The sequence below is a fragment of the Eptesicus fuscus genome, chromosome 22 (genome assembly GCF_027574615.1).
Source record: "Eptesicus fuscus isolate TK198812 chromosome 22, DD_ASM_mEF_20220401, whole genome shotgun sequence".
Lineage (NCBI taxonomy): Eukaryota > Metazoa > Chordata > Mammalia > Chiroptera > Vespertilionidae > Eptesicus > Eptesicus fuscus.
Window position 1 is genome coordinate 13,886,020 of NC_072494.1, and position 24,251 is coordinate 13,910,270.

General features: G+C 38.4%; 1 protein-coding gene across 1 annotated transcript; it reads left to right on the forward strand.

Moving 5' to 3' along the window:
• HORMAD1 (HORMA domain containing 1) lies at positions 1-24,204 on the forward strand. The gene is made up of 15 exons (XM_028131311.2): positions 1-45; positions 1,069-1,131; positions 1,897-2,041; positions 4,830-4,893; positions 5,551-5,587; positions 7,614-7,634; positions 7,901-7,927; positions 10,992-11,059; positions 11,542-11,693; positions 13,309-13,568; positions 16,259-16,325; positions 16,405-16,481; positions 20,202-20,285; positions 22,203-22,274; positions 24,116-24,204. Exons 2-15 carry the CDS (start codon positions 1,099-1,101, stop codon positions 24,194-24,196), a joined length of 1,188 nt encoding a protein of 395 aa, XP_027987112.2. The 5' UTR covers positions 1-45; positions 1,069-1,098; the 3' UTR covers positions 24,197-24,204.
• Positions 24,205-24,251: the final 47 nt, after the last annotated feature.

Here is a 24,251-nt window from a genome sequence, read left to right on the forward strand (position 1 = left end):
TGCTTCGTGCGGCGCTCTCCTGGTCGCTGGTCCCTCAGACGTTATGTAATATATATGTTTGTGTCTATTTTCCTTTATTAATTTTATTATTAGTAGTAATACTTGCTTTTAAATCTCTTTTTCTGGCCCCGGCTGCTTACTTTTAAGTTTCTTAGAGTCTTAAAGGCGAAACATTCAGGGGAAAATGTATACTTAGTTAGAGGCCTTTGAAAAGAGGTTACCTCACGTCTCGTCCAGGCTTCATCAGGAGAAATTTAAATGTTTACAGTAAATAGACTCTCCTATGAGCTTTTCTAGTTGAATTGTCTGATGAAGAAAAATGAAATTGGGGCCGAAAAAATGGAAACGGCAAAATAACGAAGTTATAATTGAGAAACCAGACTCAGTAAAAAAAATTTAAAAATCTAGGATATTTTCTGTTTGCCTAATTTATGGTTGTTCCGCAGAGGAGGCTTCTATCCAGAGCCGTGCTACAAGCTCAGTGAAGGAACGTTACCTGATTCGCTTATTTTGAAACTACAAATTTAAAACAAAAATTAAAAGATTGTTGTACAGGGTTTGGCAGGGGCAGTTTTTCATTACCCAGTACCTACCTGTACAATGTTGTTAATGCTTGACTACTATGAAGTGAAGAAAAATGGAAGATTATGCTTTAAAAAAAAAAAAAAAAAAAAGCCTTTGAGCCCTGGCCGGTGGTTCAGTGGTTAGAGCGGCCGCCCGCGCGCGGCAGGGATCCCGGTCAAGGGCGCATCTCTGGGGGAGGCAACCAATCGACGTCTCTCTCTCTCTCTTTCCCTTCCTCTCCTCAATTCTACCTAAAATCTGTGGAACACCCAAAAAAATGGTCTTTTAAAGAGCTTTCTTAACCCATTTATGTGAGGCTTGCTAGTAAAATGGCTTAAAATTAGGACCTTACAAGTAGGGCAAAAAGAATGCTTTTGGAGATTCCATTTTAAGTAAAGGAATCCTCTCATTTAGCCACATATCATTCTTCCTGCCTTTATAGGTAGTAAACTAGAATAGGGTAAAAATAAGGTCTGAAGTTAAGGCTTGTATTTGTATCACAAGGTTGAATTAAAGAAAATACTTCCTCAGAAGATGGCCACTGCACAACTACAGGGAACACCCATGGTATGAGGTTTTTTTGTATTTTAATACATTTTAATTTATCTAATTTTATTGTGTCTTTAAGTCTCAGCTATTTTTATATTTGGAAATTAGAGCCAACTGTTTGAGGGTTTGGGGAAATCAGAAAACTCCATGTTTTAAGAAATGAAGATTTTTTTTTTGCTAAACTATTTTGAATGAATGGAGAATCCTGTTGGATGGTGGGTGCCTCGCGGTCAATGGCCGGTTCCAGGTCAGTTCGCATTAGGTGTGAATGCATGCGGTTCTGTTGCTCTGATGAAATGATCATTCATAGCGTCCACTCCTAGAAAACGGATGTTCATGGCCCCACAAAGGTAAAATTGCCATCTTTGCACAGTGTTTTCTGTTTGTGCAATGAGTGCTTTTTAAAAAAATATATATACTTCATTGATTTTTCACAGAGAGGAAGGGAGAGGGATAGAGAGCTAGAAACATCGATGAGAGAGAAACATCGATCAGCTGCCTCCTGCATACCCCCCACTGGGGACGTGCCCCTGACCGGAATGGAACCTGGGACCCTTGAGTCCGCTGAGCCAAACCGGTTAGGGTCAGTGAGTGCTTTTTATGTGGCCCTGAGGCTGCTGCCTGGAGGCACCTTCCCATCGCAGGAGCCCCGCTCCTTCCTGGGGACTATTTACTAGGGTTGGGGATTCTTGGGGAAAGCACGGAGCTTTTGCAAGATTGGGTCTACAATTTCAGGAAGACTTCCTTTTAGTAAATGAAATGTCTTGTTTCCCTTGAATTTAGAGTGAATTGGTATTTCCCAGCAAGATTCCGACTGAGCAGCAGTCCTTGATGCTGGTAAAGAGGCTCCTAGCGGTTTCCGTGTCCTGCATCACGTATTTGAGAGGAATATTTCCAGAATGTGCTTATGGATCAAGATATCTAGATGGTAATATCATGTTTATTTTAATACTTCCTTTAAGCATAGTTATTTTTACATTGGCTTGCTCTAAAACTGTAATTTTTTACTTAGAGGTTTTGCTTTTTTATTTATATATATTTTTTAATTTCTTTATTGATTAAGGTATTACATATTTGTCCTCATCCCCCCATTCCCATCGAGATTTTTCTTTTTTAATAACATCTTTATTGAGATGTAATTCACACACCTGACAATTCACTCATTTAAATTGCACAATTGAGTGATTTTTAGATGTTCAAAGGGATATGCAACTATCACCACTGTCATTTTTAGTAAATTTTCATTACTCCCAAAGAAACTCCACGCCCATTAAGTCACTCTCACTTCCCTCAGCTTCCCCTCCTAAGCAACCACCAATCTGCTTCCTGTCTCTATGGGTTTTTCTATTCTGGACATTTCGTATAATTGCAGCCATACAATATGTGGCCCTTTGTGACTGGCTTATTTCACTTAGCATAATGTTTTCAAAGCTCATCCATATTGTAGCGTGGATTAGTACTTTATTCTTTTTTATTGATGAATGATACTCCATTAAATGGTCCTGTCAAAGTTTATTTATCCATTCATCAGTTGATGAATATTTGGGTTGTTTCCACTTTTTGGCTATTATAAATAATGTCACATTTGTGTACAAGTGTTTGTGTGGACCTCTAAGTGGTTTTTTAAAAAAAATATTCAATACCTTTGATTAACATAAGTTTTTTCCTCAGTTTCTCAAGTATAATTTTACCTGACATTACTCTTACAATGATGAAGTAAATAGATAAAAATGTTATATTATTTATAGCTTCATACAGTGGTAGTGAATGTTCTTGTGTAAAAATACCTAATACAGCCAATTTATATATCATATTGCCCAGCACATAATATGTATGCAATATTGTGGCTAATGTTGTGTATCAACTATGTGTGCGTGATATATTAAGCACTATGTTATGTATGATATTTTGCAATTCACATTAAAGGCCTATGAGTTAGATATTATCCCTGTTTTTCAGATAAAGAGCCTGAGACTGAGAGATCTTTTCAGTTCTTTCCACATGTTCCTTCTTTGCAGGGCTCTAATCAGTTAACTTCTTGGCCTTTTACAAGTATTTTATTAGGATAAGCATCCATAGCAAATACTTTAAGACTCTTGGATAACAATGCCATGAAAGCATTAAGTGTAACTTTAAGTATTCTATAGCTTTTATTTATTTTTTATTTTTTTATTTCTTTTTTGATTAAGGTATCACATATTTGTCCTCATCCCCCCCATTCTATAGCTTTTAAAAATGAAAAATTTCTACCTATCAACATGCACCCTAATCCTTATGTTACCATTTTATAATAAGGATAAAAAGATTATTTCCATATAATCTTTCTTCCTTTAATTATATTAATACTAATCATCTGAGAGTTCATTGACATTAATAATATACTGACTAGGGGCCCAGTGCATGAATTCGTGCACCTTGAAAGGAACTGTGGGTGGTAGGGCTGCAGTGGGCACAGGAGCAGTTCTCCGCCCATCCTTTGTGCTCCGCCCAGCCCCTCCCACTGAGGCCCCAGTCCCCTGTCTGTCAGCAGCTCCACTCCCACTGCTGCCGCTCCCATGCGCTGATGGTACCAGCCCCACTCCCACCTGCTGAACACATGGAGCTATTGGGGCCAGCACCAGCAGTAGCCGCAAGAGGCGGCTACTGCTGTGATTGCCCCTCAGGAGCAGGGGGAGGTGGAGAAGCCCTGAGGAGCGATTAGAGCTGGCAGCTGCCACTTGCACCCACTGATGCGGCGAGCGATCTGGGTGCCAGCAGCGGGTGCAAGTGGCGGTTCCGGCATCAGCAGCGGGTGGGAGCAGGGCGAGTGCTAGCAGCAGGTGAGAGCACTGGACAGGTCTGCAGCGCGTGGGAGCAAAGAATTTTCAGTAACCACCAGAGGCTCGCCCCGATGACCGCAACCGGCGCCCTGCCTTGGTCTGGTGCCCCTGCTCACCTGCTCCACCATACCACTGTGGCCAACACCCGCCATGTTCCATGCTCTGCCACCTGCTGCCAATGCCCGCCATGTTCTGCACTCACCCTCTGGTGGTCAGCCCAAGTCATAGGGACCGGTTGTTGTTCCGCTGTTCGGTCTATTTGCATATTAGCCTTTTATTATATAGGACTAGAGGCCCTATGCCTGAAATTTGTGCAAGGGGCGTAGCCACGGCACTTGCCTCCTTGCCTCGGCCCTCACAGCCCTGGCTTCATCTGAAAGGTCATCCGCAAGGATGTCCGGAAAGTCGTTTGGCTGTCCAGTCTAATTAGCATATTACACTTTTATTATTAAACTAGAGGCCCGGTGCACGACATTCGTGCACTGGTGGGGGGGGTCCCTCAGCCCAGCCTGCGCCCTTTTGCAGTCCGGGAGCCCTCAGGGGATGTCCCCCTGCAGGGAGCAGGCCTAATCCTTAGCTCCATAAAGGTGGGAATGGCTCCCACCACCGCCGCTGCACTTGCCAGCCCTCAGCCCAACTTGTGGCTGAGTGGCAGTCCCCCTGTGGAAGCACACTGACCACCAGGGGGCAGCTCCTGCATTGAGCGTCTGCCCCCGGTGGTCAGTGAGCATATAGCGACTGGTAGTTCCACCGTTTGGTCGATTTTCATATTACCCTTTTGTTATATAGGATTATTATAGATAATACACAGCTGAAGAACATAATCTTCACTTTAAATTTCTAGTTGTTTTCTAATCTTAAGTAGCTCTAAATTTATATTATAATTTTTATGTTTAGATCTTTGTGTCAAAATTCTGAGAGATGATAAAACTTGTCCAGGAGCTACACAGTTAGTGAAGTGGTAAGTAAAATAATACCTAAAAATAGGATTTTTAAAATTAAATCACATTTTTTGTATTTTGGATACATTTCAGTGTTTAATCCAATTTTAGCAATTCCCCCTTTAACCTTGGATACTATTTTTGCAGGTCTTTGGATTTTTGCATTAAATTTTTTCTTAATTTTATGCTCCATGTGAGCTTCATTTTCCCATTATTGTTCCCCACAAATAGTAGGTCAGATATTTTATTTTTTAATATATTTTTTATTGATTTCAAAGAGGAAGGGAGAGGAAGAGAGATATAGAAACATCAATGATGGGAGAGAACCATTGATTGGCTGCCTCCTGCACACCCCACACTGGGGATTGAGCCTGAAGCCCAGGAATGTGCCCTGACTGGGAATGGAATCATGACCTCCTGGTTCACAGGTCAATGCTCAACCACTGAGCCACACTGGCCAGGCTGACGCCAGATATTTTTATATCTTCCCTTCCATCCATATCAGCATTTTATATTTCTGCCATTATTTGTTTTTATTATTTTAAACTAGTTAATAAGACAAGAGCTTTAGTAAGAAAATTTTATATTATTTAGTTATGAGATAATGAGATTTATTAAAATAATTATTTTCTGAAAATGCATTAAATCTAAAAATGAATCCTTGATTATTTTTTTAGGATGCGAGGATGCTATGATGCTTTACAGAGAAAATATGTAAGTCAATATCTCTTTATCCTTTTTTTCCATAATTTATTCTACAAATGTAACATTAATTACCATGTAGTAAAACATTAATTTAAACTAACTTGAGCATAGGCCAGTTCAAATTACTGAAAAGCCTAAACATTTGAATATTTTAAAGACCAATATTCCCCTCATTTAAAACTAATAGAATTACTATATCACAGATTTTGCCAAGACAGTTATGGTTGTTAACACACATATTAATTTACAAAAACAATGAATTAAAAGGTCTTTAAATAGTTTATTCATGCCCAGCCGGTGTGGCTCAGTGGTTGAACATAGATCTATGAACCAGAAAGTCATGGTTCGCTTTCCACTCAGGGCACATGGCGTGGGGGTTGTAGACTCGATCCCCAGGAGGGATTGTGCAGGAGGCAGCCCATTAATGATTCTCTCTCATCATTGATGTTTTTATGTCTCTCTCCCTCTCCCTTCCTCTCTGAAATAAATAAAAATATTTTTTAAAAAATAAATAAATAAAATAGTTTATTCATTAGTTTCACATACCTTCTATACTCTTATTTATACTAATAATTTAATAATTTCTTCATGAGCATTCAAAAATAAATTTCCATCAGTCTAAGTTATATTGTCACAAATTCTGAATTAGTGAAATTTCAATTAATAAAGTTTTAATATAGATCATGAGCCTTTTTTATAGTTAGCATATATTATATCAACATATACAAATAAGTGAAATAAAATTGTGAGAAAGGTAAAATTTTATCTATGGTCACTAATCTCCCTCATTAAGGCATTAAATATTTAATGTTTATTAAGTATTGAGTGCCTACTGTGTGCTAGACACATATTCTGGGTAGGAGCTGGGTAAGCTAACGGCGGTCAAAAAGATAAAGAGGGTCCCTTCTATAGAGAGAAAACAGTCAAACAAGCAAGTCAGATAAATGCAATTAAAATTTTTGGAAAAAGATATGTGGCAAATGAAAGGTGAGGTAACTTTAGATGGGGTGGTCAGAGGAGCTACTGTGAGGAGGTGGGATTTAAGCTGAGACTTAAATGAGAATAAACCAAGCAGGCATTGATATTAGGGAGAGAATATTCCTAGCAGAGCAGCAAATTCAGAGCTGGAGGGGAGTTTGGAGAGTTCAAGGAACAAAAAGGCCAGTATGACTGGAGTGCAATGAACAGTGTAGAGTGGCAGGAGATGAGCTTAGAGAGAGATGTAGGGCAAGAGCATTCACAGCTATATAGGTAAAGAGTTTGGATTTTACTTTAGGTGCAAATAAAAATCATTTGAAGATTTTGAGTAGAAATGTAACATTGTTTGATTTATATGTTAAATTAGAAAGCACTCTGGCTGCTATTTAGAGAATATACTGTAGAAGTAGAATATGATTGAAATTAAGGAGAATAGCACTTTAATCTATTATTACAGTACTGGGGGGGGGGGGGGCGGGCAAAGAACTGGTGGCTTCGACCAGGATAGCAGAAGATAAAAAAAAAAAAAAAAAGATTTAGGATATGTTTCATAGTAGAATTGATTGGACTTAGTGGTAGATTGGTTCTGGAGTATTAGCAAAAGGTCTAAATCAAGGATGACTCTTAGATTTTGGCAGATTACTTGAGTGAATGATTTCCTGTTATTCTCTGTTCTGTGGTCTCAAAAGCCTCTTCCCTTTATTAAATTAGCAGAACCCTGAATTCTGTATTTTTTCTCCTTTCAAAGTTTGTTTTCACATTGGAAAGATTTAATGTGTTCTTTCGAAATGTTTATTTTCCTTGTAACTGGCAGTAATGTTCCTGTTTGCTTAAGCAAATAACATGAATTTCATCCTTCAGTAAGTCAACTATTTTAGGGAATAGAGAGAGACATGTAAAGTATATGTTGCTCTATATGCATCATATGAAGTCTATTATCTGCAAAATTATTTCTTATTAGGAATAAATGTTGAAATAGGACAGAATTCTTATGATCCATCATGAAAAAACATTTTATACAATAAAAGTAAGATTTTTGTTCTTTGTTGTATTTCAGCTAAGGATTGTTGTTCTAGCTGTAAGTATTTTTAAATTGTTATTTTTTAAAGACTGTAAAAATTATACCTTGCTTAATTAAATAATACTAAAACCATAAATTAATTATGTCACTTTATTCAAGTAACTGATCTATTCCATGGGGGAAAAGTATCAAATTAATATTTTAGGGGGTTGTTTTGTATTTTATTTTGCTGAGTTCATGTAATAGTTTAGTCTAAACAACTAATTTAGTTCTCCTTGAATACTTAGCTTTGTATCACTCAATTGTAAATTATTTTAAAATAGGTATACACCAACCCAGAAGACCCTCAGGTAACTCTGCTTAAGTTACTAAAGAAGCATAATGCCTCTAATATCTAAAAAATAACTTAAATTATAATATAATATCTTATGCTTTTAATTGTGTTTTAATCAATGCACTTTCACATATATTTTCAAGTTTAAACTTCATAAAGACTTTTGAGATAAAACAGGGTTTGTATTATCATCTTCAAACAAATTAATACACTTGCTACAAGAGAGATTATGTGACTGATCCTAGGTCACAAAGCCACAGACCATTTGAAATAACTTAAATATCCTGACTTCTGGTTCTTTACAATATTCCTTTTATAGGATTACTAGAGGCCTGGTGCACTAAATTCTTGCACTTGGTGGGGGGTGTCCCTCAGCAGTCCAAGAGCCCTCAGGGGATGTTCCATTGATGGCTTAGGCCCGCTCCCCAGGCTGGCAGCTGGACATCCTTAACGCTGACATGGAGGTGGGAGAGGTTCCTGCCACCATCACTGTGCTCGTCAGTGGGAGCGCACTTGACTACCAGGGGGCAGCTCCTGCGTTGAGCATCTGCCCTTTGGTGGTCAGTGAACATCATAGCAACAGGTCGTTCTGCTGTTCAGTTGATTTGCATATTAGCCTTTTATTATATAGGATGAAAGGGGTTGGGTTTGAGGGGAAAAAAATTCCTTCTTAAACTTTGAATATTCATCCCAGTTTAGTCACATCCACCAGTTCATCTGATAATTCAAGTAGGGATTACAAGAAATGAAAAACCAGAAGATAAGAAACTGGGGGTGGAGGGGCCTCTTGATTGCCTACTCTTTTTTTATATATGTTTTTATTGATTTCAGAGAGGAAGGGAGAGGGAGAGAGAGAAACATCAATGATAAGAGAGAATCATTGACCGGCTGCCTCCTGCACGCCTTCTACTGGGAACCAAGCCCGCAACCCTGGCATGTACCCTTGACTGGAATCGAACCTGGGACCTTTCAGTCCACAGGCCGCAGCTCTATCCACAGAGCCAAACCAGCTAGGGCTGATTGCCTACTCTTATTAGACTCTGTTCTTTGGGGCTTTCTATGCATTATCTTATTGATTCATCACAACCTTTGTGAGGTAACTACCATTATCATCTCTACTTTATAAATAAGAAAACCTAGATATAAGGTTTCTTGCCTATGTTCACAGTGACAGAACCAGAATTTGGACCTAAGAAGTCTAGTTCCTGATCTGGGTGCTTAACCATTACATTATACCTGTTATAACACAGTGTTTTACTCAGTCATGGAGAAGCAGATTTTTTTTAAAAAAAGAACTAACCCCCTTCCCTCTGGAACACTGAAATGTAAAGAATGCAATAAAAGTACTAGAGTTTCAAGAGGGCTGGGAATGTGTCTTTTCTTTAATATTCATGCCTTAATATATGTCCATGGAGACAAAATCATATGGTCAAAAGCTATGAATTAGTTCATTGTTCAGAAACTAACTGTTCAGAAATATGTTCATTTATTTTCATATTTTTTTTATCAAGCAACCTACATGGCTGCTTTTTATTTTCAGATGTTTTATAGTTACACATTTTTTTTTTCAATAAAAGAGAAACCTTGCTGATAAACTAATATTTAATGCTTGTTGTGCCAGGCACTTCATTAAGGGCTCTGTATAAATTATCCCACTTGATAAATATTCACAACTACCAATGAGATAGGTACTATTTTCAACCCCTTTCATTAGCTGGGGAAACTGAGACTTAGAAAGCTTAAATGGCCCAGCCTACATGGCTCAGTGCTTGAGCATTGACCTATGAACCAGGAGCTGATGGCTCAATTCCCTGTCAGGGCACATGCCCAGGTTGTGGGCTCAATCCCCAGTAGGGAGCGTGCAGAAGGCAGCCGATCATTGATTCTCTCTCATCATTGATGTTCCTATCTCTCCCTCTCCCTTCCTCTCTGAAAGCAATAAAAATACATATATTTTTTAAAAGCGTAAATTACTTGCTTGTGGTTACAGTATAGTAAGAATTGAAGGCCTGTGCTTTGTCGTTCTGCTAAAGAGATATGCTGCCTCCCTTCCTTATCTGTCCGCCAAGGAATTCCTTCTCTCTGATATATCTAACATACATTGCAATGAGTGGGAGAATAAATTTTTCTCCAAGATTGAAGCCCTAAATCCCAAACCATGGTAATCAACTATTGGGACTTTAAAGTTTCAGTGAACCAATAGGGATTAATATGGCAGAAAAAATTATCAGGTAAACTTGAGGCCCGGTGCATGAAAATTCATGCACTGGAGGGGGGGTTCCTCAGCCCGGCTTGCCCCCTCTCACAGTCCAGGAGACCTCAGGGGTGGGAGGCAACCTGGCCTCGATCAGGGGAAGGCAACGCCCCATCACACCTCTGCTGCTGCCACTGCCGGCAGCGCAAGCCTCCCCTGGTTACCTGAGCCTCGGGTGGCCCTGGATTGCTGGGCAGCCAACATCTAAGGCTTGCCTGTGCCTCAGGTGTCGGCTGGGCAGCCGCCATTTAAGACTTGCCTGTGCCTTGGGCAAGCCCTGGGGGGCTGAGGGGACTGGGGGACTCTGGAGGCAGGCACGCGGAGTGGCTGCGCCCGCCTGGGGGTGGGCCTGACCTTGCTGTGCGCCTGCCACCCCTGCAGGGCTGAGGGGACTGGGCACCGCCATCTTGTGGTCAGTGAACATCATAGCAAGATGGCGGTGCCCAGTCCCCTCAGCCCTGCAGGGGCTGTATTTGAGGGCATGGCAGTCAATTAGCATATTCCCTCCTTATTTGAGGGCATATAGCTAATTCCCTCAATTAGCATATTTGAGGGCATGGCACCGCTGTATTTGAGGGCATGGCAGTCAATTAGCATATTCCCTCCTTATTAGCTGTGGGTGAAGCCATCTTTGAAGGTGGGGCAGTCAATTAGCATATCCCCTTCTTATTGGCTGTGAGTGCCACCATCTTTGCAATGGCATGAGGGTCAATTAGCATATTCCCACTTTATTAGATAGGATATTAAGTCATACAAAAGCAGTATATCGCTACTTGGCTTCCAGTACTGCATATCAGATACATAACTGCAGTGTTTTCTACTTAAGACAATTTCAGAATGTTACCAATTTAAATTCAAGTACAACGGGAATGGACCAGTCATGGACTTCATAAGGTATTGTTCTATAGTTTTCTTTTCCTATGACAGATTACCATTTATTCATATTAATACTATATAACTAAACTTCAGGATTAATTTGGAACTTTTCAGACATCCCCAATTAACCACCAAGGTGTAGCTGTACCAAATATCCTTGGAGTAGCTGTAAACCAGGATTCTGTGGCTAATTATATGTTATTTTAATTGTGAAACAGAGCCAAAGAGTAGGAAAGCTATTGTATGCTTGAGTGATTATAAATATAATTAAAATCCATGATTGGTTTTCTTCAAACATCTTATATAAAATGCATATTTATTTATGTAAAATTAAGCTACTATTTTATAATAATAAATTTTTTATAATAATGACATTTTTTGGTTTCTTTCAACTTCACAACTTAATGCTATAATAGAAATGAGAATCTCAAATAGTAAAATGTGAAGCTATGTTATTAGAAGCTACAGGTGTCATAAAATAATGTGTGCTTCTCTTCTAGTAACAGTCAAAGCACTGAATCTAGTATGTCATACGCTGACACCAAGAAAGCAAGTATTCTCCTCATTCGCAAGATGTATGTTCTAATGCAAAATCTGGAACCTTTACCTAATGATGTTTGCTTGACCATGAAACTTTTTTACTATGATGAAGGTACTATTTGCAATACATACTGTTGTTGTTTTTTTAAATATATATTTTAATTGATCTCAGAGAGAAAGAGGGAGGAGAGAGAGATAGAAACATCAATGATGAGAGAGAACCATCTCTCAGCTGCCTCCTGCACGCTTCACACTGGGGATCGAGCCTGAAACCTGGGCCTGTACCCTGACCAGGAATCGAGCCGGGACCTCCTGGTTCACTCCTGAGCCACGCTGGCTGGGCTGCAATACATACTATTTTAGTATCTGCATGTTTTATTATTGTTGAAATGATTGGTTTTCATCCCAAATGTTTTTAAGGATCTAAATTGTTATATACTTTTTTGAAATCACAAAATTTATATTTAATATCAACATTTGAAAAAAAATAATTGAAAGAATGGGCTTTAAATAATACACAGACTTCTCCACTGATAATAACATATCTATGAGAGGTACAGTCTTACTCATGATTAAAGAAATGGAACAGATACCATTTTTCACTTATTAGATCCGCAAAATTTGTAAACCCATTATTGGCAAGGGTGTGAGGGAGAAGCAGGCATTTTTATACACTCTTAAGAGAATATGCATAGGTACAGCATTTTTAAATAACAATTTGGCAGTATTACAATTTTAAATGCACATTGCCTATAATCCAAAAATTCTATAGCTAGGAAAATAACTTAGGAATATACTTACACAAATATGCAAATTATATAAAGAATTTTCATTATACTATTGGTTAAAACAGGAACAAACTGGAAACAACCTTGAGTGTCCTTCATTGGAGGATTATGTAAATAAGTTATGGTGCATCTATATAATAAAATACTGTGTAAGCTATTAAAAAGAATGCACTGATAGCCCGTCCAGTGTGGCTCAGCAGCTGAGCATCAACTCAGGAATCAAGAGGTCATAGTTCAATTCAGAGTCAAGGCACATGCCTGGGTTGCAGGCTCAATCCCCAGTGGGGGGGTGTGCAGGAGGAGGCCGATCATTGGATGTTTCTCTATTATCAATGTTTCTATTTCTCTCTCTCTCTCCCTTCCTCTTCTCTCTACAAATCAGTAAAAACATTAAAAAATTATTTTTAAAAATGTGCTGATAAGTTAGTCAAGAAATATTAAAACATTTAAAAGATGGTAAAAACAGGTTGGCACAGGTATGATCTTATTTGCGTTTTACGTATATATATGAATATAGAATATTATAAATTTTGCATGCATAATCTATGTCTTCTAAAAGAACATAAAGCAACAACATAAAAACTACTGGTATTTATTAAATACTTACTATGTGCGAGTCCTGTTCTGAGCATTTTGCACACTTTAATTCATTTAATACCCACAATTACCCTATGAGGTAGGTCCTGTTATTTTTCCCATTTGACAGATACGTAAATCAAATCAAGGATGATAAATAATTTCCTCAAGATCACACAGTCAGTGAAGTGAAAAAAAAAAAAAAGGTTACCTTTAGGGAATAAAATAAGAACTTGCAGACAATAGGAGGGTGATTTTTACTTTTTATTGTATTTAAAATTTCTTCAATCTGCATCTATTTTTAATATAATAATATTTTCTTCAATTTCATGAACAGCACAGTTTATACTTACTTTTTTGCAGTTACACCCCCAGGTTACCAGCCTCCTGGTTTTAAGGATGGTGATTGTGAAGGAGTGATATTTGAAGGGGAGCCTATGTACTTAAATGTGGGAGAAGTCCCAACACCCTTTCACACCTTCAAAGTAAAGGTGACCACCGAGAAAGAACGAATGGAAAATATTGATTCAACTGTATTATTTCCAAACCAGTTAAAAACACCATTTCAAAAAATTCTCATGGACGAAGATGGTCCAGAAGATGAACAGGAACATTATACATCTGTAAGTGTATTTAAAGAAATATAAAGTACAGTAGTAATAAATGTTTGTCTCAATGAGGACTTTAATAGCTCTTGTTAATATTTGTATAAATACTGTATCAGAAACATAAACTCAAGGTTGGAAGGGACCTTAAAGAAGGTATAGGTTTGTTTTAAAGGACAAATTATAAAAATATACAACTTTTTCAAAATGTATGCTGGTTCTAATAACCCCTAGATCTTGTTGTTTGAGGGCACTAAATTAGAAATGTTCACACAATAAGCTGCCACTTTTATAGCTCTGGAATTTCCATACAGATATTAGCATACACTCTGAATATGCCCCAACCCATTTTGAAAATTCAAAATGTTTTAATGCTTTTTATTTTTATACAAACACTAGAGGCCCGGTGCACAGATTTGTGCACTAGTGGGTTCCCTCAGCCTGGCTTGTGCCCTCTCACTACCCAAGACCCCTTGGGGGATGTTGGACTGCCGGTTTCCTGATCCTCGGCAGTCCAACATCCCCCAAGGGATGTAGCAGTGCTCAAAGCTGCAGGCGGCCAGAGAGGAGCCCCAGCCCAGGCCGGGCACCACGCTGCTCCCACTCATCCCAGCTCTGCTGCACCTGCCATTGCTGCCGCTTGATAAGCTCATTGAGCAGCGCTCTCACTGTGGGAGCACACTGACCACCAGGGGGCAACTCCTGCGTTGAGCGTCTGCCCCCTGGTGGTCAGTGTGCATCATAGCAACCAAACGGTTGACCGGTTGCTTAGGGTTTCATATATATAGATTATTTAAAAGTGCAACAAGTTAGAATGAAGCCTGGAATGGTCATAGAGGCCCAGCCAACCACCTGACCTTCCCTCATAGTGGGGAGCATAGTTTGGTCTCTGGAGCATAGTCTGGAAACCACTGATCTAGTCCAATTCCCCAACTAATGCTGGAACCCTTTTTACAATACTATTAGCTCTGCTTGAATTTCTTCAGGGCCTGGAGAGTCAGTCCTGAAGCAGCCTGGAGTTCCTAGAAGGAAGAAAAAGTATCTTACTGTTGTCCTCCTATACCTAGTACTTAGATTTACAAGTGTGCATTCTCAGTAGTATTGGTTGAATGAATGGATGAATATAAGTGTAAAAAAGCTTTTGTTGTTGTTGCCTTACTCCAAGAAAATCTTTCATCATTAACATAATTTTCTTTAATCTCATCTTTGTTGTTTTCTCTTGTCTCATTTTATTCTAAATTGGGACCACAGCCCTGGCTGGTTTGGCTCAATGGATAGAGTGTTGGCCTGGGGACTGAGGGGTCCCGGGTTCGATTCCGGCCAAGGGCACGTGCCTGGGTTGCGGGCTCGATCCCCAGTGGGGGGCGTGCGGGAGGCAGCCGAGCAATGATTCTCTCTCATCATTGATGTTTCTATCTCTCTCTCCCTCTCCCTTCCTCTCTAAAATCAATAAAATATATAAAAAATAAAAAATAAAAAATAAATAAATTGGGACCACAGTTCTGACTATTCTCATTTAGGCTCTGTGCCCACATCCTTACAAATAGAAAAATTTCATTTTCAACCAATACAGTTAAAGAAGAAATATTTTCCCTAAAAACTAAACCCCAGTCTTGCTTTATAAACAAATATGTCTGGGATTTATGTAGCATTCTTTAAAATATTTAAAGCTTGGCCCTGGCCCGTGTGGCTCAGTTGGTTTAGTGTTGTTCCATGCACCAGGAGGTCACCGGTTCAATTCCCGGTCAGGACACATGCCTGGGTTTCAAGCTCCATTCCCCAACCCCTCCCCACTCCACCCCATGCAGGAGGCAGCCTATCAATGTTTCTCTCCCTCTCCCTTCTCTCTAAAATCAATAAAAACATATTTTAAAAATATATTTAAAGTTCTTTGACATATGTCACATAGGGAATAATACTTATAAAATAGACATTAAACCTGTTCAGAGTGTATGCTAATATCTGTGTGGAATTCCAGAGCTATAGAAATGGCAGCTTGATGTGTGAATATGTCTAATTCAGTGCCCTCAAACAGTAAGATCTAAGGATTCTTAGAACCATTATACATTTTGAGAAAATTATTTATTTTTTTAAATATATTTTACTGATTTTTTACAGAGAGGAAGGAAGAGGGATAGAGAGCTAGAAACATCGATGAGAGAGAAACATCGATCAGCTGCCTCCTGCACACCCCCTACTGGGGATGTGCCCGCAACCAAGGTACATGCCCTTGACCGGAATCGAACCTGGGACCTTTCAGTCTGCAGGCTGACACTCTATCCACTGAGCCAAACCGGTTTTGGCAAAAATTATGTATTTTTATCATTTGTCCTCAAAGCAACCCTGTAAAGTTTGGATAAATAAGTTGTCTTGTTATAGTAATTATACGACCACTTTATTTCTAGCAAGCATAAGGAAGTTGTAGTCTGTTATACTAGAGGCCAGGTGCATGAATTCATGCACGGGTGGGGTCCAGTCGACCTGCCCCAATTGACCAATTGGGCCAGCTGCGGGGAGGGGCCGCGGGCAGTTGGTGGGCCGACCCCGCCCCCTGGCCGAACTTCCAGTCGAGGGGTGCATTTGCATATTAGCCTTTTATTATATAGGATTTAACCTTCATAGAAAACAAATTTGTTAAAATAGGTCTACCAAGTTGTTTTAGTTTCTTTTTGAAATGTGTCCTTTTTCCCCCCCACATAATTATATAGGATGATTTTGACATTGAAACGAAAACACAAGAGCAGAAAACAAATCCTGGATCTTCTGAACTTGGAGGTACGAAGTTAATGTAAATGTAGATTAATTCACTTCTAACTCAATTTTATGCTTTTAACTTTTCTTTTCCCTTTTTCAGAACCAAGTTTAGTTTGTGAGGAAGATGAATTTATGAGATCTAAAGAAGGTCCAGAGCTTTCAACTTCTCATTCTCAGGTATAAACTTGATAGTTCCATCTTACTTTTAATTTGTTTTTTTTTCTTATTTTTATTTTTTGTTGATCCTCACCCAAGGATATTTTTCCATTGATTCTTAGAGAGAGTTCAGAGAGAGAAACATTTATGTGAGAGAGTCACATCGATTGGTTTCCTTCCGCTTGGGGATCAAGCCTGCAACTGAGGTACATGCCTTGACCAGAAATGACTCCAGGACCCTTCAGTCCACAGGTCAACGCTCTATTCACTGAGCCAAACCCACTAGGGCTTAACTTTTTTTTTTTTTGAGACTTGTTGCTTATGTGTTTATTTAGTTATTTCTCAGATTTTCTTAATCTAGGTCTTTTAGAAGAAAGTTAGGTATTAAGAATGCCCACATTTACCATCACACCAAAATATTAAGATATCTAGGAATAAACTTAACTAAGGAGGTAAAAGACCTATATGCAGAAAACTACAGGACACTGAAAAAAGAGATAGAGGGAGATGTAAACAGATGGAAGAACATACCATGTTCATGGATTGGTAGAATCAACATCATTAAAATGTCCATACTACCCAAAGCAATATATAGATTCAATGCACTCCCCATTAAAATACCAACGGCATATTTCACAGAACTAGAAAAAACTCTCCAAAAATTCATCTGGAATAAAAAAAGACCCCGAATAGCCACAGCAATCCTGAGAAAGAAGAATAAAGTAGGAGGGATCTCAATACCAGATTTCAAGCTGTATTACAAAGCCACTGTTCTCAAAACAGCCTGGTACTGGCACAAGAACAGACATATAGATCAATGGAATAGAATAGAGAATCCAGATATCGACCCAAACCACTATGCTCAATTAATATTTGACAAAGGAGGCATGAACATACAATGGAGTCAAGACAGTTTCTTCAGTAAATGGTGTTGGGAAAATTGGACAGATACATGCAAAAAAATGAAACTAGACCTCCAACTTACACCATACACAAAAGTAAACTCAAAATGGATACAGGACTTAAACATAAGATGGGAAACCATAAAAATACTAGAGGAATCCACAGGCAGCAAAATCTCAGACATATGCCAAAAGAACTTCTTCACTGATACTGCCCCTAGGGCAATGGAAGCTAAAGAGAAAATAAACAAATGGGACTACATCAAAATAAAAAGCTTTTTTACAGCAAAAGAAACTATCAACAAAACAACAAGAAAACCCACAGTATAGGAGAACATAGTTGCAAATGTTATCACTGATAAAGGTTTAATCTCCAACATCTACAGGCAGCTTATACAACTTAATAAAAGAAAGATAAATGATCCAATAAAAAAATGGGCCATGAACCTAAATAGAATCTTTTCAAAAGAAGACAGAAGGAAGGCCAAGAGACACATGAAAACATGCTCAAAGTCACTAATTATCCGAGAGATGCAAATCAAAACAATGCGGTACCATCTCACACCTGTCAGAAGGGCTATCATCAACAAATCAACAAACGACAAGTGTTGGCGAGGATGCGGAGAAAAAGGAACCCTTGTGCACTGCTGGTGGGAATGCAGACTGGTGCAGCCACTGTGGAGAACAGTATGGAGTTTCCTCAAAAAACTGAAAATGGAACTCCCATTTGACCCAGTAATCCCACTCCTGGGAATATATCCGAAGAAACTAGAAACACCAATAAGAAAGGATATATCCACCCCTATGTTCATAGCAGCACAATTCACCATAGCTAAGATTTGGAAACAGCCTAGGTGCCCGTCAGCAGATGACTGGATCAGAAAACTGTGGTACATCTACACAATGGAATACTATGCTGCCATAAAAAAGAAGGACTTCTTACCATTTGCAGCAACCTGGATGGAATTGGAGAACATTATGCTAAGTGAAATAAGCCAGTCAATGAAAGAAAAATACAACATGATCTCACTCATTTATGGGTAATAAAGAACATTATAAACTGATGAACAAAAAGATAGATACAGAGTCAGTAAAGCATCAAACAGACTGTCAAATTACAGCGGGAAGGTTAGCTGGGGGGGGGGAGATAAGAGATCAGCTGAAGGACTTGTATGCATGCATATAAGCATAACCAATGGATGCAAAGTGCTGGGGGGTGAGGGCATGTATGGGAGTGGGATGGGAGGGGAGCAGTGGTAAGATATGTACACATATAACCTATATATATATAAGCCTAAGTGACCGTTTGACCATTTGACTGGTAGCTATGATGCACACTGACCACCAGGGGGCAGATGCTCAATGCACATGCATGGAAACATGGAATGGACTGATGAATCTCAGAGGGAAGCGGGGGGGGGGGGGGGGAGGGCAGGAATAGATTAACCAAAGATCTTATATGCATTCTAGAGGCCCAGTGCATGGATTTGTGCACTGGTGGGGTCCCTCAACCTGGTCTGCGGGGATCGGGCTGAAACCAGCCATCTGACATCCCCTGAGGGGTCCCGGATTGCAAGACGGTGCAGGCTAGGATGACAGACCTCACTGGTGCATGAATCCATGCACCGGGCCTCTAATACCTTAATAAAAAAATGAAAAGAAAAAAAAAAAGATTGCCCATTAACAAAATTTGGGAATTATATGTTGAAAGTTTTAAGTATATTATTGGTAGATTTGTTTAGTAATATACATACTGTTCATAGAATCTCAATATTTCAGAGCTAGATGGAATCGTAAGCAATTATTATACATCACCCTTTGTATTTACAAATGGAATATATAATACATTTTGGTTGCCTTGGAGCAGAACATGTTTAATTTTTTTTTTCCATTTACAGTAAAATCTAGAAGTAACATTTAGATAAAATGAACTTGAAATGTTATTGATGATTGTCCCCCTTTACACAGCCCCCTTTTTAAAAAAATATATTTTATTGATTTTTTTACAGAGAGGAGGGGAGAGGGATAGAGAGTCAGAAACATCGATGAGAGAGAAACATCGATCAGCTGCCTCCTGCACATCCCCTACTGGGGATGTGCCTGCAACCAAAGTACATGCCCTTGACCGGAATCAAACCCGGGACCCCTCAGTCCGCAGGCCGACGCTCTATCCACTGAGCCAAACCGGCCAGGGCATACACAGCCCCTTTTTCCATTGGCAGTGAGCTAAAGATTTTTTCCCAGAAGAGTAGTGCCTGGTGATGATCATTTGGGACTTTCTCAGCTCAGTGAATGGTCAACTGTGAACAGTGTCAGTTTCACTATCTTTATATTTGTACTTTTTATGACAGTAAAGACCAACTCAAAATTATTGGTTTCATTGCCTCAACAAACAAGACCCTAAATTTTATGCGATTGAATTATTTTTAAAAATATATTCTTATTGATTTCAAGGAGGAAGGGAAAGAGAGAGAGAGAGAGAGAGAGAGAGAGAGAGAGAGAGAGAGAGAGAGAGAGAGAGAGAAGAGAGAGAGAGAGAGAGAGGGAGAGGGAGAGAGAGAGAAACATCAGTGTTAATAGAGAATCATTGACTGGCTGTCTCCTGCATGCCCCCCACCCGGGATCAAGCCTAAAACCCAAATATGTGCCCTGACCGCCTGACCCTCTGACCCCCTGACCAAGAATCTAACTATGACCACCTGGTTCATAGGTCGATGCTCAACCACTGAGCCATACCGGCCGGACTTATAATTGAATTTTAAAACCCCATTATTGTGTTATGAGAACACATGGTTCAATAGGAATATATTATGTTATGTGTAATTATTTTCTTCTCTAGGTTGAGCAGTTAGTCAGTAAAACATCTGAACTTGTTATGTCTGAAAGCAAAACAAGAAGTGGAAAAATTTTTCAGAATAAAATAGTAAGTGTCTCTTTAGATTGTTTTCCATTCTAACTTTATAATTTCCCCCCATATATGAGTTTATTTTGCTTATGAACACTTCATTTACTGGACCAATATTTAGTAAGCACCTACTATGTGTCAAAATACTTTACTAGGTGTTAGAAATAACACAGAGTTCCTGTTCTTAGCTAAAAGTTTAGTAATTGGAAGTCAACAAGCAGTGATATAGGGCCATTATAGCAGTCTGAATAAGCTACATAGAGCCACAAAGGAAAGAATGGTTAATTTCATTGATGATACTACATTAGAGAGGGACATCCAGAAAAGGCTTTGAGAAGTGACACAATTATATACTAGTAGACTCCCAAGGAAATGCCATGTTCCATGTTCCATCTTATAAATGCATTATCTTGTTAATAAGACATTAAAAATTAATGTTTTATATACATCTTGCATAAAATGAATCTCATGTTCTTAAGCAAAAAGGCAAACACTGCTTTGTTTTACTTTTTGGTATGAATTGTATTAAATAGAAATTTGTATTTTATTTTAAACCTTTAAGTTACTCTCAAAGGTTCAGAGGTGAAAAAAAAAGCATTCTGTAAAATATGCAAAATATTATGCCCAAAAATATAAAACAGCGCACTCTAACAGTGGTATGCTGGAGTATTTCTCCCCACTCCTCATTCAGTGACATCATGTTGGCAGCTTGAAATTGGACATGATAGAGTATTTACAGCATGGATATCAGCAAATGCCTCAACCCAACATTTGTCCCCAGAGAACCAGTTATTAAACATTTACCAGCACATCACTGATTATAGTACCATTTTTAGGTCTCCTTTCCACCCAACATTGTCAATGGGAAGTTAGAACTGGCATAAAACAGCATTCAAACTAGTCTGCTGATGAAAGCAAAAGATAAAAGAATTTCAAAAATTAGTATTTCTAACAGCAAAATGTTCTTCCTAGGAAGCTTCTATTTAGGATGAGTATCCTTTTTTAGGATATAGGGAGAAAAGCCAGCATTAAAAACAATTATTAGGTAGCCTGGCCAGTGTGGCTCAGTGGTTGGGCATTAACCTATGAACCAGGAGGGAGGTCATGGTTCAAAGATTTCCTTATAATGTAACATTAGTATGTTTGGGGAACATAAATTCACTTCTGAAATTGCCCATGTTTTTGGATATAAAGTCTGCCAAAAGTACTCCTGATTTTGAGAATCATGACTGAATTATGGTTAGGAAAGGGCAATAAATGAAAATATTTAATAGTATATATACTAAGGAAGTTATTATTGAAGAGTACATTTCAAGCATCAGAAAATTATGTCCTATTAGGGAATAATAGTAAAATAGATAATAATTTGTCATTCAGTATTCATTTTAAAAACTGAATATCTGACATTATTCATGGTAGTCAAAAGGTGGAAAAAAATATAATTGTCTATCCAAGGATGAATAGATAAACAAAATGTGGCATATACATACAATAGAATATTATTCAGCTATAAAAAGAAATGGTGTATCAGTACATTCTACAACTTGGATGGACCTTGAAAACCTTATGCTAAGTGAAAGAAGTCAGTCACAAAAGTCCACATATTATATGATTCCATTTACATGAAAGTCCAGAATAGGGATTTCTATAGATTCAGAAAATCATAGAGTTGGTGGGAAGATGGGGGAATAGATGAGTGATAACTATAAGGGAAGAGGGCTTCTTTTTAGAGTGATAAAAATGTTCTAAAATTGACAATGATGATGATGTATAGCTCTGTGAGCTATTAAATAGGTGAATTGCATGGTGTCTGGATTACATCTCAATAAAGCTATTTTGTTTTTTTAAAACTTTATATAGTACCTATGGTTAAAAATCAAGTGTTAGTTGTTCTTTGAGAAGTAACCCATTAGTAATTATTCTCTTTTTTTGGAGGCTAATGAAAATAAACCAGTAAAATCTTCTAAAGCAAATCGGAAGAGACGTCAACTAGAATCTGGAAAAACAGTAAGTCTTATGATAATATATAGGTTGAATAAAATGGCAAGTATCAGAATATCATTATTACGAATTAAACTGTAGATGACAAATATAATATCCCTTGATATACCTCAGAGCTCTGATATCCAAATCTTTTAAAAATATATTTGGTTCTGAAAATGGAATAAGTTTAAAATAAGATACAGTATGTTGGTGTATTAATTTTCTCCATGTAAATATGTAATGTCTGATTCCATGAATGATTTGAAGTAGCTGGAGGAATTTATAAAATAAAATCAGTATCAGGAAAATATAAGAATGAGAAAATGAGAGTACAAAAATATTCAAGCCATCCTATCTAATGAAGAGGGAATATGCTAATTGACCCTCACACCATCACAAAAGATGTTAGTGCCCATGGCCAATAAGGAGGGAATATGCTAATTGACTGTCCCGCCCTCCGAGATGGTGGCGCCCACAGCCAATAAGGAGGGAATATGCTAATTGATGCCCGCCCTCAAAGATGGCAGCGCCCACAGCCACAAAATGGCAGCGCCCAGTCCCCTCAGCCCCGCCGGGGCAGCAGGTGCGCGGCAAGGCCGGACCCAGCCCCAGGCAGGTCTGGCTGCTCTGCGCACCTGCCTCCAGAGTTTCCCAGTCTCTTTATCCTCCAAGCCTCCCAAGGCCGGTCCGAGGCACAGGTAACTAGGACAGGCGGAGCCTTGTGCTGCCGGCAGTGGCAGCAGCAGAGGTGTGATGGGGCGTTGCCTTACCCTGATCGCTGGGTCACCTCCTGCCCCTGAGGACTCCCGGACTGTGAGAGGGGGCAGGCTGGGCTGAGGGACCCTCCAACTCCAGTGCATGAATTTTCATGCACCGGGCCTCTAGTTTTATTTATATAAAGCTAAAATTGGATCACAAATTTGATCTGAACTTTCTAAGATCAAAATTTAAAGCAGAAACATGAATTGCCAAATCCACGTGTTCCTTAAAAATATAGTATTTTTTCTTAGTACTTTAGGAGAAAAAATTTTCCCTGCCTGAATCCATAACAGTTATTTTATATTTGGAATCTCATTTTACTAAGTGAAATAATGTTATTTGTCATTTCTGAGATAAATATTTATACTTTTTCAGCTATAATTTTTTAGTGTTATTAGTAGGTTAAAATTAGAAACTGAAAACTTAATTAAAATCAAATGTTAGAGGGGTTATCTCAAAAAATTACATATCTTAAGAAGGGAATGGAATAATTTGACATTTCACTAATATATTAGATTCTTTAATTTTTCCCAATGTATTAAGCCTTGATTTCTCTCCCTGCAAAATCATAATTTAATTTGTATCCTTTGTAAGTTTCTTCCAGAAAAATCAAAGTTCAATAACTCAGGGAATCTAGTTAGGAATTTTCCTAGTTTGTCATCCCAGTCATTCAAAAGTGTGCATTGAATATCTACTATCTATTAGGCACTGCTAAGTACCAGGGATATAAAAACAAAACATGATTTAAATCTTACATTGTGCCTAGGTAGAATGTGTCTCTATCTGCAGCTCATTTTATAATCCTTTTCCCTCTCTATCCCCCAAAATATTTTACTATTTTGAGAGCATAATCTTAACTCTATTTATCTATTCCAACAACCTTTATAATTTGCAAGTATGTACTTTCAGCAGCCATCAGAAGATTTAAATATGTCAATAACAAAATTTACCCTACTTTTAAAGAACCCAGGTAACCTACTTTAGGAGGACATAGATAGGTATAATTTTTTAAAAAGAAGAAGAAACTCAGAAACATAAAAAGATATAAAATTAAAGACATTTAAACTTTAAAATACCGATTCTTAGTAGTTGCTTTCTTTTGACAGGTTCTTCATCACATTGATTCTGCTAGTCAAGAGTCAGTGCCAAAAAAAAGAAAGTTTAGTGAACCAAAGGAAGATGTATAAAATTTATTTTTCTTCTGCATGATTGTAAAGTTCATCTCTACATTTAAAGGACACT

Bases quoted from the DNA above. Each gene is read 5' to 3' on its own strand.
- HORMAD1 (XM_028131311.2), top strand. From the start codon at position 1,099: ATGGCCACTGCACAACTACAGGGAACACCCATG. The intron at 7,928-10,991 runs GTAACTCTGCTT...TTTCTACTTAAG, and splicing joins CCAACCCAGAAGACCCTCAG to ACAATTTCAGAATGTTACCA. The intron at 16,482-20,201 runs GTATAAACTTGA...TTTCTTCTCTAG, and splicing joins TTTCAACTTCTCATTCTCAG to GTTGAGCAGTTAGTCAGTAA.